The sequence below is a fragment of the Triturus cristatus genome, chromosome 10 (assembly GCF_964204655.1).
Source record: "Triturus cristatus chromosome 10, aTriCri1.1, whole genome shotgun sequence".
Lineage (NCBI taxonomy): Eukaryota > Metazoa > Chordata > Amphibia > Caudata > Salamandridae > Triturus > Triturus cristatus.
Window position 1 is genome coordinate 1,175,154,232 of NC_140593.1, and position 13,689 is coordinate 1,175,167,920.

At 43.0% G+C, this 13,689-nt stretch overlaps 1 protein-coding gene across 1 annotated transcript; it reads right to left on the reverse strand.

The window, feature by feature from the left end:
- Positions 1–2,044: 2,044 nt before the first annotated feature.
- Positions 2,045–2,968, reverse strand: LOC146796919 (olfactory receptor 1C1-like). The gene has a single exon (XM_085630262.1). The coding sequence runs from the start codon at positions 2,966–2,968 to the stop codon at positions 2,045–2,047; it is 924 nt and encodes a 307-aa protein (XP_085486388.1).
- Positions 2,969–13,689: the final 10,721 nt, after the last annotated feature.

A 13,689-nucleotide genomic window follows, 5' to 3' on the forward strand; every position in this document is an offset into this window, starting at 1 on the left:
ACACATTCTAAACCTACAAGAATATTTGAGGGTTTTTGTCCCGTTGGGTAGTTTACAGACTCACAAGGCCCAGTGGCAGTCCAGTTGAGGGTCACTGGGAGCGAGGCCATAGGTGTGGTGTTGACCGCATACCAATCGAAGACTTGAATTAATGCTTAGTACACCTGTCATTTAAGGAACGACAGCAAGTGAGTTAGAAGAGAGCGGGTGTTTGACAGCTCATCCCATAAAGGGCCTAAATGTTTGCAATCTCATTCTTGCATGGAACATTTCAAAGTGGTTGTGATGAGAGATTTGAAGTTGTCCAGATAATCTTCATTTCAAGTATTGGGCACAGCTCAACTGGGTGATCACCAATTAAATAGTAATCAATGTGGTAACCTTTCACCTGAAGATAGTGATTCCCTAAATCTTAAACGCAGCCAGTGAGTGGTTAGTACACAAAGGACCCAGTTCAAATTTTTGAATGGCTCCCATTTAGGTATTACTGCAGTCGAATGTACTCATATCCAATGTCTTGGTAATTCCAGGTAGGTGGATCATTTAAGTGAAAAATGAAATAAGCATTATGATTCATTCTTTTTTCACTGATTCCTGCATATGTTCACAGGCCCTTTTCCCCTTTTACATTTTGCCTACTTTTAGTAGGTGAAACATCTTAGTGGAAATGCAGTGAGTAATGATTGTTTTGTTGAAAATGGTAATTTACTATCCATCCTCTAACTACAGTCAATGAATCAGGAATTATGGGATTCTCTGCGTAGAACGCACTGCACAATTTTGGGTGATAAAATATATCTATATCATCAAGGTACATATATGTGGATTTAACAGTAGTAGAAGTATACTTACCTGTAAATACTTATATTTACAATATTGTGGTAGTGGATACTCTACAGACAATCTTATGACAGGACCATTGTTAAAACTCAACATTGTGGTACAACTCCCTTGGAATACGGTCCAAAAAGAGCTTCTGCGGTGAAGGTTTAGGATTAGGGATTGATATTCTGTAAGAAGCTTATTTGAACAAATCCTTTGATCTCTTTGAAGTCTCTGGTGACCAAATGCAGAGTGTTTGCTATAAGGTGTTCCCAGGAGGCTTGACTGTGCAGATCAGTCCAAGAAGATAGGACAACAGTGTGTGTAAGATAGCATGGTTTCAAACTGTTTTGATTCTTCTTGAACATAATGCAAATGTATACCATCTGAAATCCACAAGACCCAACCCTTCTCTGCATCTTAAAGAAACAGTCTCCGTGCATGGAATCAGGAAGTGCATTTATGGGGGTTCTGTGGTTTAGTTTAGAGATTGGTAATAGAGGACATTCAGCCAGCACTTTATGGCTCAAGAGTGAGGTTCATTCCTGTCATGGAACACATATAAGGACATAACTTAGAAAAACTTTTATGCTTCAAATAAGGTCCATCCCCTTTTGCCTCTAGTCCTAATCATAGAACATTCTCACGCAGAAACAAGTAAGGGGTACTTTCCAGGGGTAAATGCAAAGTCTCTTTACAGGATGGGCACTTCGTGTAGACCTCATTGTTTCTATGAGGACCAGGTTGAACTGAGTTTGTGCCCTCTTTGCCACCAATGAAGGAATACATCACAGTGCTCTAAAATGGGATGTATTGATAACTGTTTGTATTGTATGAATTGTGTTTATTGGATTTTTTATGGCTTGCAGACGAAAAAAGACTAATAACCGCGTGACTGATATAACAGGAGCACTGTTTTTAAACAATTTCAGTCACAGATACACAGGAAGAAGGCAATGTTGTGAATGTGCATATTTGTTTGTACCATACTCAGTCACCATAAGGGTTTAGGATGACATTCATTCAAATGGAAGAGTATGGGCACCACATCATATGCTCTATTATAAACAGTCATTCCATAGGTCCTAATTCACTGCTACCCTACCATTGTTACAAAACCAGAGCGTGGACAGTTAAAATTTCACTTTCCACTGCCATGTCCTAGACTGGTAAAAATATAAACAAACAAGAGTTTTGTTTAAACCCAATGTTCCCTAAATATCTACCTAGCAAGTGCTTTCTTCAAGGCTCCTTTAATGTCTTTATTTCTCAAAGTGTAGATGAAAGGGTTCATCAGAGGGGGCACCACAATATACATTATACTCACAATCCTGTCAGAGGGAACTGGCATAGCTGTAGGAGGCCGAACATATACCGCAAGTGCTGAACCGTATAAGAGTGTGACAACAATAATATGAGAAGAGCATGTGGAAAAGGTCTTCCGCTTGGCTACAGCAGTTGGCATCTTTACTATGGTGGTGATGATGTGACCATAGGAGACAGCAATGCAGGTTGAAGGAATAGACAGAATTATGCTTGCTTCTACTATGTCAACAAGTGTAATAATTGTGAGGTCTGAGCAGGAAAGCTTGAAGACTGGTACAATTTCACAGAAGAAGTGATAGATCTTATTGGACCCACAATACGTTAGCCTAGAGGTCCACACTGCATACAGCAATGAATGCAGACAGACAATGACCCATGAGCCAGACAACAGGAGTAGGCAGAGCTCTCGACTCATCATCAGGGTGTAATGGAGGGGTCGACAGATGGCCACATACCTATCGTAGGCCATCAGGGCCAGGAGGAAACTTTCCATATTACCAATGGAGTGGAAGAAGAACATCTGAGTGAAACAGCCCGCAAATGAAATGGTCTTAGTTTCATTAAGAAGACTGATTAACAGGTTTGGGATGATGGTGGAGGAGACGCAGATATCTAGTACTGACAGGCAGCAGAGTAGAAAGTACATGGGGGTGTGGAGATGGGAGTCGTTGGCAATCAATCCAATGATAATAGTGTTTCCAAAAACTGTTGTAATGTATGTGAATAAAAAGAGGACAAAGAGGATTTTCTGATCCTCACCTAGGTCAGAAAATCCAACAAGGATGAATTCTGTCAACGTAGTTTGATTGCCTTTATCCATAATTAATATACTCTATGAAGACAGAGAATGGTAGAAAATATTATTAGTTTTGGCTCTCAGGTAACAATAATGTGGTTGCTACAACCATACATGGCTTGCATTTCAACTTATGTCGACAAAATTATGATACATTACAAAGGGCACAATTATAGGGCGTGTCCTTTGTGAAAGCACTAAAATAGATGTTGAGTAAAAATGTTTCCTTTCATGAAAACATGGAACACTGAAAATGTATTACTGCCACTATAATCTCTTTTTTAAGAATCTTTTTCCATATACATTCAATAACTCTTTCACTCTATACTCTGTTTCATTATCTCTCCCCACACTTTTTCTCCATGCACACAGGGGCACATTCAACTACTACATGCCTTAGTGATGGATATTCCTCCCCTCCTAAACTGGAGGCAAATCCATGCCCTATTGGAGATTGTAGGGGACTGGTTTGTTAAACTAAGAGTGAGACAGGCAGTAAACTTGATGGAAGCTATGGTTTCCTCCCACAATCTTAATAATAATAATAATAACCTTTATTTTGGCAATTGCCATAAAAGCAAACAAAATAATTTAAATTGTAAAAAAACATGAAATAAAAACACTTAAAAACATAACACATAGAAAATAGAATAATTAAGATGCTGTAATACCCAGAGTTAAAACACATTTTAGTGCCCACAATTGAGACTAGCGGCTTGGTGGGGGAACATCACAACAACTTTGGGAAGCAGAAACTGGCAGCAAATTGCAACTAGGACACCAAGGACTTTAGCGCTATCTACTGGGCAATAGGGCAGTCTTTTCTGTTTGTGTATCCACATGTATAGCAAAAACCTGGAGACAGCAAAGACAATTACTTGAGCTGTGTCTGTCCTCAGCACCCTAGTTGCGATTTCGTAGTCCCTGATGCCCAAGTTACAACATAACAACAAGATCCATTTCCTCCTGTGAGCATGATACTGTGGGCAGAAGTAAAAAACGTGATTTACGGTTTCCTTAACTCTGGGCAAAATGGACAGCTTAGGTCAGCTTCAACATTAACAAGGGCATGCCGCCACTCTCCAGTAAACGATTGAAGTGGCAAAATCCCAATTTGGAACTTAATATAAAGTGTCTTAGCACCCCGAGGCTCAATTATAGTAATGTATCTTTTTCGAAGATATGTGTCTTTGATTTCCAAAAAGGTAATAGTTAGAGTACCGGCTCCCGCATTCTGGTGCAATTTGCCATCTACGTGTCTCCAATACCGCTCCTTGAGCGTAGACTTAGAAATGCCACTGGACGTTTCCAGATGAAGCCACATGTCTCTGCACCAGATCCCCTCAAGTGAGTTCTTAATATACCCCAACCAAGGAATTCTAGTGGCCCCGTAAAGTTTTGAAATCTCTTCCAGGCCTAGCCGATAGGGTTTTACATCTACTGAGGACCAGATCCACCTCCAGTGCAAAGGGCTCTGAGTTTTATTTGGTTAGTAAGTAAGCAAATGCCAAGTTCTAAACAAAGTGGCACCAGTGGAGTGTTGGGGGAAGGTTTGTGAGCCATCGGAGGAAATGATTTTCAGTCAACTTTGAGTCATCGACATTAGCATATCCCCAGAGCACCCCACCATATAAGGACCCATCAATGCTTGAAAGTTGTAGATTAGCAATGCGGGCGTCATCGGACGAAAGCTGGATACCTTTAAATCTCTTAAAAGGCCACTAGTATAATATTCTAATCTGAGTTTAGCCTTGTGAATCTTGGGTGACTAGCCAAGTTGCTTTTTGAGAGTAAGCCCCAAATATTCAAAGGCGTGTACTCTCTCCAAATGGGTACCCTTAAGGACTGGATGAGATCTAGCCATTTTCCAAGGGTTCTATACCATGTACTTGGTTTTGCTAGTATTGATCTCCAGCCCTCTCTTCCTGCAGAAGACTCTGAACTAATCCAGAAGATTTTGGATGCCCATTGGGGATCTGGAGACCATCAATGTGTCGTCCGCAAACAGGAGGGCCGGTACTTTCATGTTAGCCAGACGCGGAGCATCATGCTTGTAGTATTCTAGCATGTTATTCAAATCATTGATATACAATAGAAACAAAGTAGGTTAAAGTACACACCCTTGTCTCACTGAGTAACTGGAATGGGATCTATCAGTTCTCCCGAGGGGCCGTACATAACTTGGGCATAGTTGTCCATGTGCAGTCTCCTAAACACGTCAATTAAAAACTTCGGAACCCCCATGATGGTTAAAATTGCCCACAGGCCATATCTGGGAACTAGATCAAAAGCAGATCGTAAGTAGACAAAAATTTCGTAGAAACGCCCACCCCCTAAAGTAACATACTTCCAATAGATTAGCTGTACTTGTAAAACTTGGTCAATGGTACTTGTCCCATCCCTGAAGCCTTCTTGAAGGGCTGTCAACACATCCGCTTTCGCAATCCATGCTTGCAATCTACTCAGTCAAATTTGATAAAATGTTCTGTGAATTGTCAATAAGACTAACGGGGCGATAATTTGATGGGACGGACCTCGTATCCTTTTTATATATTGTGACAATTTCAGCCCCCGCCCATGTCCATGGCACAGTTGGCTCGTTCATAATGTCGTTGAATAGAAGCACAAATTAAGGGTGCCAAATCTCCTGCTCAGCTTTAAACAGGTTGCCAGGCACTTTGTCAAGACCCAGTTCTTTCCCTGGTGTAATCTAGTCAATGGCTGAATAAACATAGTTCAAAGTGATGAGGTTAGCGACCTGATCAATCTGAAGAGAAGGAGCAGCAAGAGGGTAGACATTAGATGTTTGGGACTCCTTTTCCCATTCCCCCATGGTGGTCAGGCCTTAAGCATGTGTGACCAAATTCAGTGCCTCATTTGACCTTCTTGTCAGGCTCAATGTCGGAAAAGCAGTTGGGAACAGGGCACCCTCGTTGCTTCCCCCATCCTGGGCATCGAGGCGTGTAAAATGCTCAACTCAAGCATCAGTCACTATGTTACAGCACAGTGGGCAGGCACAACAAGGGCCCTTACCGGGCACTAATTGTCAAAAGGAGCAGTAGTCTTTCCTCTAGGATGCAGCCAATAAAGCCTCCCATTTAGCATTTTCATGGTCTCTTTCGGCCCTGCTCATTACACCTCTATGCAAAGTTCTGTCTTCCTGTATGGTTGTGCGGGCCCCACTCAAATAGCAGCCATTAGGGCGCGCCTAGTTAGTCGGCGTGCTTTGTTGAACCATTTGGCCATGTGAGCCCATTTGGGCAGAATCTTAGCTATTACCAATAAGAGATCCTTTTATGCTACGGAACAGGGTACTATGGATATCAATAAGGGCACCCATGCTGAAGCTACAAATACATTCCCTCCTAGTGCCAGCACTCCTTCCAAAGCTATAGCGATGGCCTCATACAACTGAGCCTGTAAGGCAGGAGCAGCAGTAATAACACACCATCTCAGCCTACGTGTATTACTAGACGGAAGAAGCCTTCTATCGAGGGGTTCTAGGATATAAGGTACAATACTAGGGTCCAATGGACTCAGGGCGAGGTTTAAGGCATTATGGCCACTATCCTGCCTCGATACCACCTCCATCTCAAGTACCCATGACCTCAGCCTTACATCTATCAATGTAGAGTAAATATCGCTAGCACCACCATGCTGGTTAAATGTAAGCTTCCCTTCTTTGTCTGATGGTATCCTCCCATTACAGGCTTGAAGGCCAATATTTAGGGTAAAAGTGTTAATTTGCAGGACTGCGGTTGAGGTGCTTGTTAACAATGTCTATAGTAGATATTGCATACATGTTGCCCTCGTGTCTACAGTAGATACTGTACAACCATAATGAAAAATCATCTGAAAATTGCAAATGCACACATAGGACATCAGGGGACCCAAGATGAATCAGCTTGGAAGTACATGTCAGGGTAGTTCTTACCAAGGTTGCAAGCCTTTCCCTGAACATTGAGCAGGTCAACCATAACAAACAAACCCAGGTGAGATTGTGGCAAGATAGCCCATGTTTCCTGGAACATAAATAAATCAAGCCACTTCACAAAATGACACCACTCAGGGCAGACCATTTTGTTATTGATACCAGCTGGGTTCTAAGTGAAAAGCTTGGTCAAAGGAGGCGACAAGTCAATGAAGTTGTGACCAATTGAAGCACAAGGAGTAGCAGATTTTGTCAGTCCCGGATTACTATGCTCTTTGTTGGCACAAATCGTCCTAGCTAAGGACTTCCAATATGCTTACATTGGATTCCACCTGCGGGGAATTTGTGCGGTCACTGGGCCAGGTTCATCCTCTCCAATTGTCTATCTTCCAAACTCCCTCAGTGCCATCTGGGTGCATGCAAGTCAATTGTTAGTATCCAAACCTTTAAGTGGTAAGTATCTGTTTGAAGTAGTAATGCATGAAGCACCCAAGAGATCCATAAGGGAACTTCTCCCTTCCCATCTTGCCAGTGGACCAGTTTTGGAAAATAGACTCACAGTGCTCGGATTGTAGAAGTAGCCCAGGGGAACAATTCTAATGGATGAGGTCGAGCAACCAGTCCGGGGCCCTAAAGTAAACACAGAGCCAATCAACTGGTACGCCAGTTCTGGATGCCTGCAACTAGTGACTATACAGACCCCCTCATATGTTTTAGGCGAAGAATCAATCCACCTAATTCTCCTGACTAGTAGTCTGTCTTTATACTCAGTTGTAGAGAATGTAGTGTTCTGTGAGAACCAGTGGCAGACTTTGTTTTTCAGTTCTAAATGTGATTCCTCTTTGACAACTTCCAAGGATGGCTCTCCCACTAGTGCTGCTACATAAGGGCAACATTGGGGTGGCAGGTCTAAAGTATGCTGGATTCGATCAAACTTGGGCATAGATGTTGCCCTGTTGTTGTGAAAGGTCCAAGTAAGTCTCTCTGGCCCAGGACCTATTGCAGTATTGCAAGATGAGGGAGCGCCACTAACCCTGCACTAACCCTGCTTTGTAGATGGTAGAGACGTCAAGGAGATGGGTGGGGCTGTGGGTGGCAGCAGCATCTGGGCAGCTTTGCAATTGTCAGAAGCAGTAACACTAGATCCATCACTTAAAGCTGCCTGGGTGCATGAATAAGAGGAAATGTCTGCAGGTATTTACGAAAGGTTCAGTTGTGAGTTAGGTCCCGCATGATCACTTCCCATGAACTAATCCTGTCGACATGGGGGGAGGTTGCAGATGTGACTAGAAATTTAACCTGATCGAAGACAGTTTCCTATGTTAGCATGGAGCCATCTCCTGTTACTACAGAGTTAGCAGGTGGTGCTGCATCGTTCACTAGTCTCCGGATACTCTGGGCTCTCTTAGTGCTGCTGGAGGGACTGTAAGGAGTACCCAACTTATTAGATGAACCAGAAGTGACGCCTACTCTTGTCTTCCTCCTCTCCCTTGCAGAGGGCTCACAAGGACCAGAGGATTGGAGTGACTGGGTTGGGTAAGGAACACTGATCGGTAGCTCTTTACCCAGAATTGTTTGGGGAAGCATTACATAAGACTTTAGGAGAGGCAACTTTTTTGGCATGCACTGCCGGGGTGGTCTTGTAAACAACCTCAGGGGCCTCAAATAATGGCTCCATGTAGTGCGTGACAAAACTAGGCTCTCCCTCATGTCGACAGATAAGCACCTCTCTGCCAACTCGATCTCTTTCTTGACTACACTGACTGCCTATACCAGAAAGGAGTCTAAACTGGTGCAGTGGGGTTTGGTTGTTCACAGCACTGTCCATTGCTGGTGTCAATTAGTGCTTGCCCATGGCCCCAGCTAGAGTGATCTTGGTTTTGGGAAGTGTCCAGTGGAGTCCGAAGGGTATGCAAAAAATTGCAGGGATATTGCAAGGATATCACAAAGGACCTTAATGATCGACAAGTTTTCCCAGAACCCCAAGAATCCCAGGTAGCTCTGTCAGCTTTGGAGACTTAAGGGCTGACTGACTGGGGTGATGACAATGTAATACTACAGGGGGGCTGGGTCTCGCTCCCACCTAGAGATTATAACTAAAGACCACCCACAAAGAGGAAATGGACAGGTCATGCAGGTTTAGAAACATCAATCCAGTCAGTAAAACAGTCAGTCAATTAAGCTGAACAATGTATGCAGAGAGCAGATGCAGGGCGCAGGGTGCAGGTTGCAGCACAAATCCAAATCCAAACAACTTGATGGAAACAAGGGTATTAAGGGAGTACCAAAAACCATCAGCACAGCAACACATTGGTATAACACAAGACAGGACAGAACAGGTCAGGTATAGTATGAAATGAAGTCGGCCATTTACCTCCTCCCCTTGCCCCGGCCAGCTCTACCCACTGCCTTTACCCACATGAACCCCCCAAGGGAGGTGAAAAGGAGTGCGAGTCCTCAGGGTCTTGAATCCTATGAGAGGGCAAGTTCAGGCTCGCACCTACAAATGGTGGAGTACAAGAGTACAGACGAAGGCCAACCTGGTGGGAGAGAGGCAATATCTCCTCAGGGCAAGTCAACTGCATTATAGGGCCATCACAATTGCAGTTACAGTCACTGCACAGCATTAATAACACCCACTAATGACTAGGCCTGGGCTGTAAATTCCGTTCCGCTCATGGAATTTGGGTAATTTCGCTTTCCGCGGAGAACCTGCAATTGCCAAAAATTCTGCGATCCGCGGCTTCGAGGAATTTTTTGCTTGTTCGCGCTTTCAAAATGCGTGTTCGCGAGATATTTCCCTCCGAGCATGCAAACAGCGTTCGCGAACAGGAAAAAAGCATCGCGAATGGGCCCAACAAGCAATTCGGCGTGTTCGCGGAACTCTGCGTGCTCGCCGAGATTTTTTACCGTTTCACAGAGCTTTGCATAGCGCGACTACGCAAGTTACGCCTACGCATACTAATGACCCACTGCTGCACACCCTGAGTATGCCTCTAGTGAACACTACAGATGCAGTGAGACCAACGGGAGAGGGGGGTGGCAATAGCAGCAATGGAGCCTGGAGGTGCTGATAGAGTAACAAGCACAATCACCACCTGTTAGAAATGGGGGTCTCTAGTTGGCAGAGGTAGTTACCTTTGTTCAAATAGGGGACCTTTCTTCTAGTCACGGTAAGGGGGATACACACTTTAGATAACCCCTGCTCACCCCCTTGGTAGCTTGGCACGAGCAGACAGGCTTATCCCAAAGGCAATGTGTAAAGTATTTGTACCAACAACCACACTAAAACAGTGAAAACACCACAAATGGACACCACACCAGTTTAGAAAAATAAAGTATCTTTATCTAAACTATCAATCAATCAATCAATAAATTCTTTATTTCGATGGTTAGAAAAATCATCATAAAAAGTACATATTTTAAAACACAGAAACATACATGATTTTATAATACATCAATATCAAAATTAACCATCTATCATTCTGTTAAAATTCAAAAAGAGTCAATATATTATTCATAATAGGTTAGTCTCTGGTATTTCTTAGTTTTACTGCCGCTTTTAGAAAGCCTATTACTGAGCATAAAGTATGCATATCATTTGCTTTCTGAAGAAACAGCAGGGCTATTTTAGCATGACGAAATTTTCCATTTTTTAAGATTTCAACCAGAAACATTCGCCTTGGGTAACGATAAAATGGGCATAATAATACAAAGTGAAGGGTGTCCTGTGGAGACATATTGTCGCAGCCGCAGGCACCCTTCTGCTCAATAGTTGCAGTAAAACCAGACGGATAAGCTAAAATATTTTGCAACAAATTGAGCCTAAAACGGCACATTAAAAACCTATCCTGCTGATTATGCATCATAAATAGGTACGGTTCCATACCCGGTACCTCTTTGACTAAAAAATGTGCTACCACTGAACGTTTAAGTGCAAAAGCTTTATTCTCCCTTAGCCTCGCCAAATTGTCAAGCAACAGTCTTTTGATTTGTAATTTGCTATTCTTTGTAATTAGGGCAGGGGTGCTAAAAAGGGTCTGCTGACCTACGGACTCTAAAGTTATTTTAACATATTTCAACCAAGGGATTAACATCCCTTTGTATACAGTCAGACAGGATTTCTTGGCTTAATACAGCCTCCGGGTTAGCCCAAATACTAAGTCAAGCCAAGACCGGTCTAATCTTGACCTGATCTACAATATACGGAATCTCGAGTTCGGAGTGTGCAATTTCAGCTGGTATTGAATGAGGGATCTTGAGGATTCTACGAATGAATTTGTCTTCCTCTAGTTGTAACTGTTTGATATCCCTAAAGCCCCAAACCTCGGCTCCATATACTGCTTTGGCTGTGCTTATTGAGCGATATAAGCTCATTATCTGCTCTGGGGACGAACGTCCCAATCTCTGGGCAAAGTTCATAATTGCACCACATGAGGAAGCCAATTTAGTACAATGTTTCTCTAATAACGTGTCAAATTGCATCTTGCCATCAAGTAATAGACCTAAATATGGGAAGGTGTTTACAATGCCCATAGTGTGAGTCCCAATTTTGAACACCGGTTTTTTAATGGGTTTTTTGCCTGCAATCAGTGCAAAGGACTTGGTCAAATTCACGGACAGATCTAATTTTTCCATGAAGACCACAAATCCATCAATCAGAGATTGGAGACTTCTCGGTGTCCGAGCAAGCAGGACAGCGTCATCTGCGTACAATAGTACTGGTATATGACGCTTCCGTACCTTGGGACAATCCCCTGCCCGGGCTATGAGGCATGACTCCAGATCATTAATATATAATGAAAAAAGGAAGGGGGCAAGAATGCATCCCTGCCTTACTCCGCTCGAGCATGGGAAGGAGTCAGTTTGCCCCCCCTCCGTACTAAAGCGAACCCTGGCTGTGGTATTCCAGTGTAGTTCTCTTAGAATATTTATAAGTGCCTGGTCAATCCCCAAAATGCTCATCCTTTCCCAAAGTTTGCTTCTATTCACATTGTCAAAGGCCGCTGCCAGATCCATAAATCCCATATAAATGGTGCCGTTACTCGCTCTGGTGTATTTAGCGACCAATAAGTATAAATTTAAATTTAAACATTGGTCACTGGTCGACTTTCCTTCTCTAAAACCATACTGGGTATCCACTATTGTGTGGTGCTCTTCTGTCCAAATCATTAAACGATTTAGGATCACCCGCCCCAGTATTTTGGCCGAGACGTCGATCAGAGATATGGGTCTATAACATTGAGGATTGTCCCTATTTCCTTTCTTGAAAATGGGTACAATTAAGGCGGTGGACCACGACCTAGGGAGTCCTGTCTTAATAGCTGCATTTAACACCCTTGTTAAAATTGGCGCCCACAAGTCAATATTACTTCTATATAAATCTGGCGGGGTGCCATCAGGCCCGGGGGCTTTATTTGGGGTCAACCCTTTGATTGCCTGGATAATCTCGGAAAGTGTGAAATCCTGCACCCAGCTCCTATTACCATCCCATTCCCCTTTATATTTAGGATCTATAGAATGATTATAAAGGCTCTCGAAGTGGGTCACCCATTGCTGCGAAAGGATGTTTGTGCTAAGAACCGGGGCATTTTGGTCGTGAAAACAGGGCCTATTTATGATTTTCCAGAATTTGATAAAATCCCTGTTTTCACCGGCCTCTCTTAAGTCAGCCCATAGTTCTACTTTTAGGGAAGCCTTCCTTTCTTTGATCTTGTTGTTATAAATTTTCCTACACTTTGCCACTTCCACTGTGTCCCTTGGGATTGCTTTAAGACTTAATTTTAGTTCCCTTAGTGCTCGTGCACAGCTTGCGTCAAACCATCTAGGTTGGATCCCAGATTTTCTAGGACCTTTTGCCTCCAATAATTTTTCGGCCAGTTTGGTTAATTCGCTGAAGGCAGCTACTAAGTCAGCTCCTTCTATTTTAAAATCTAGACACTCTTCCACCCACTTTTTCCCTTTCACTATCAATGCGGTATAAAATTCCGAAGCATTAATTTTTGCCCATTTTAAACGCCTTCCTTGATCTGAAGGCTGTATAACAGTATCCAGCTGTTTATTCATTTCAGCATAACCCCTGCAGAGTATTTCTATATATAAGGGGTTATGATCACTAAAGGGACTCCATTTGGTGCATACCCTCCCAACCCATTGTTTAGCAAAGGCGGTTATCAGGATGTAGTCTATAATGGACGAACATCCCCTGCCTTTAAAAGTTGGTACCAAGGTGCCCTTTGGCCCTGGGATTACCAGATCCATGGTGTGCACTAATGAGTGACTACCTATTAGTTTTGTGAGTGATATGCCCTCCGAGCTATGCTCAAAGTGTGGCCCTTTACTAACTGGACAAAGATCCCAATCTGTAGTTACTGAAGACAAATATGGGCATAAATGACAATTTAAATCTCCCATTAAGAGGACAAATGAGTCTACCCCGCCTCTCCTTAAATCGGCTTCCTGTTTTAGTCTAGTGTCTAGTTCCTCTAATACGGCTTTAGTGCCGCTTCCAGAGCCTGAATTATAAATGTTAAATAGTTGTACCTTCAGCCCATGGCCATGAAATGTTATTGCTTGCAGGTTTTTTGAGGTCCAAGATGGCACTGTCCATCTCCCCTTTAAATTAATGTCAGCATAAATTATTAAGCCACCTTTGGCTCTGCCTGCCCTACTCTCTTGTGCAGGGACAAAAAATAACTTGTAGCCCTCCAAATAGTAGAGGTCGGGCTTAACTGCCCAGGTCTCCTGTAAGGCTACTATCTGGAAGTCCTTTAGTTGGTTCCTAAATTCTACATTGGCAATTTTTCCTGCTAGG

Coding starts and splice junctions, on each gene's coding strand:
- LOC146796919 (XM_085630262.1), bottom strand. CDS start 2,968: ATGGATAAAGGCAATCAAACTACGTTGACAGAATTCATCCTTGTTGGA.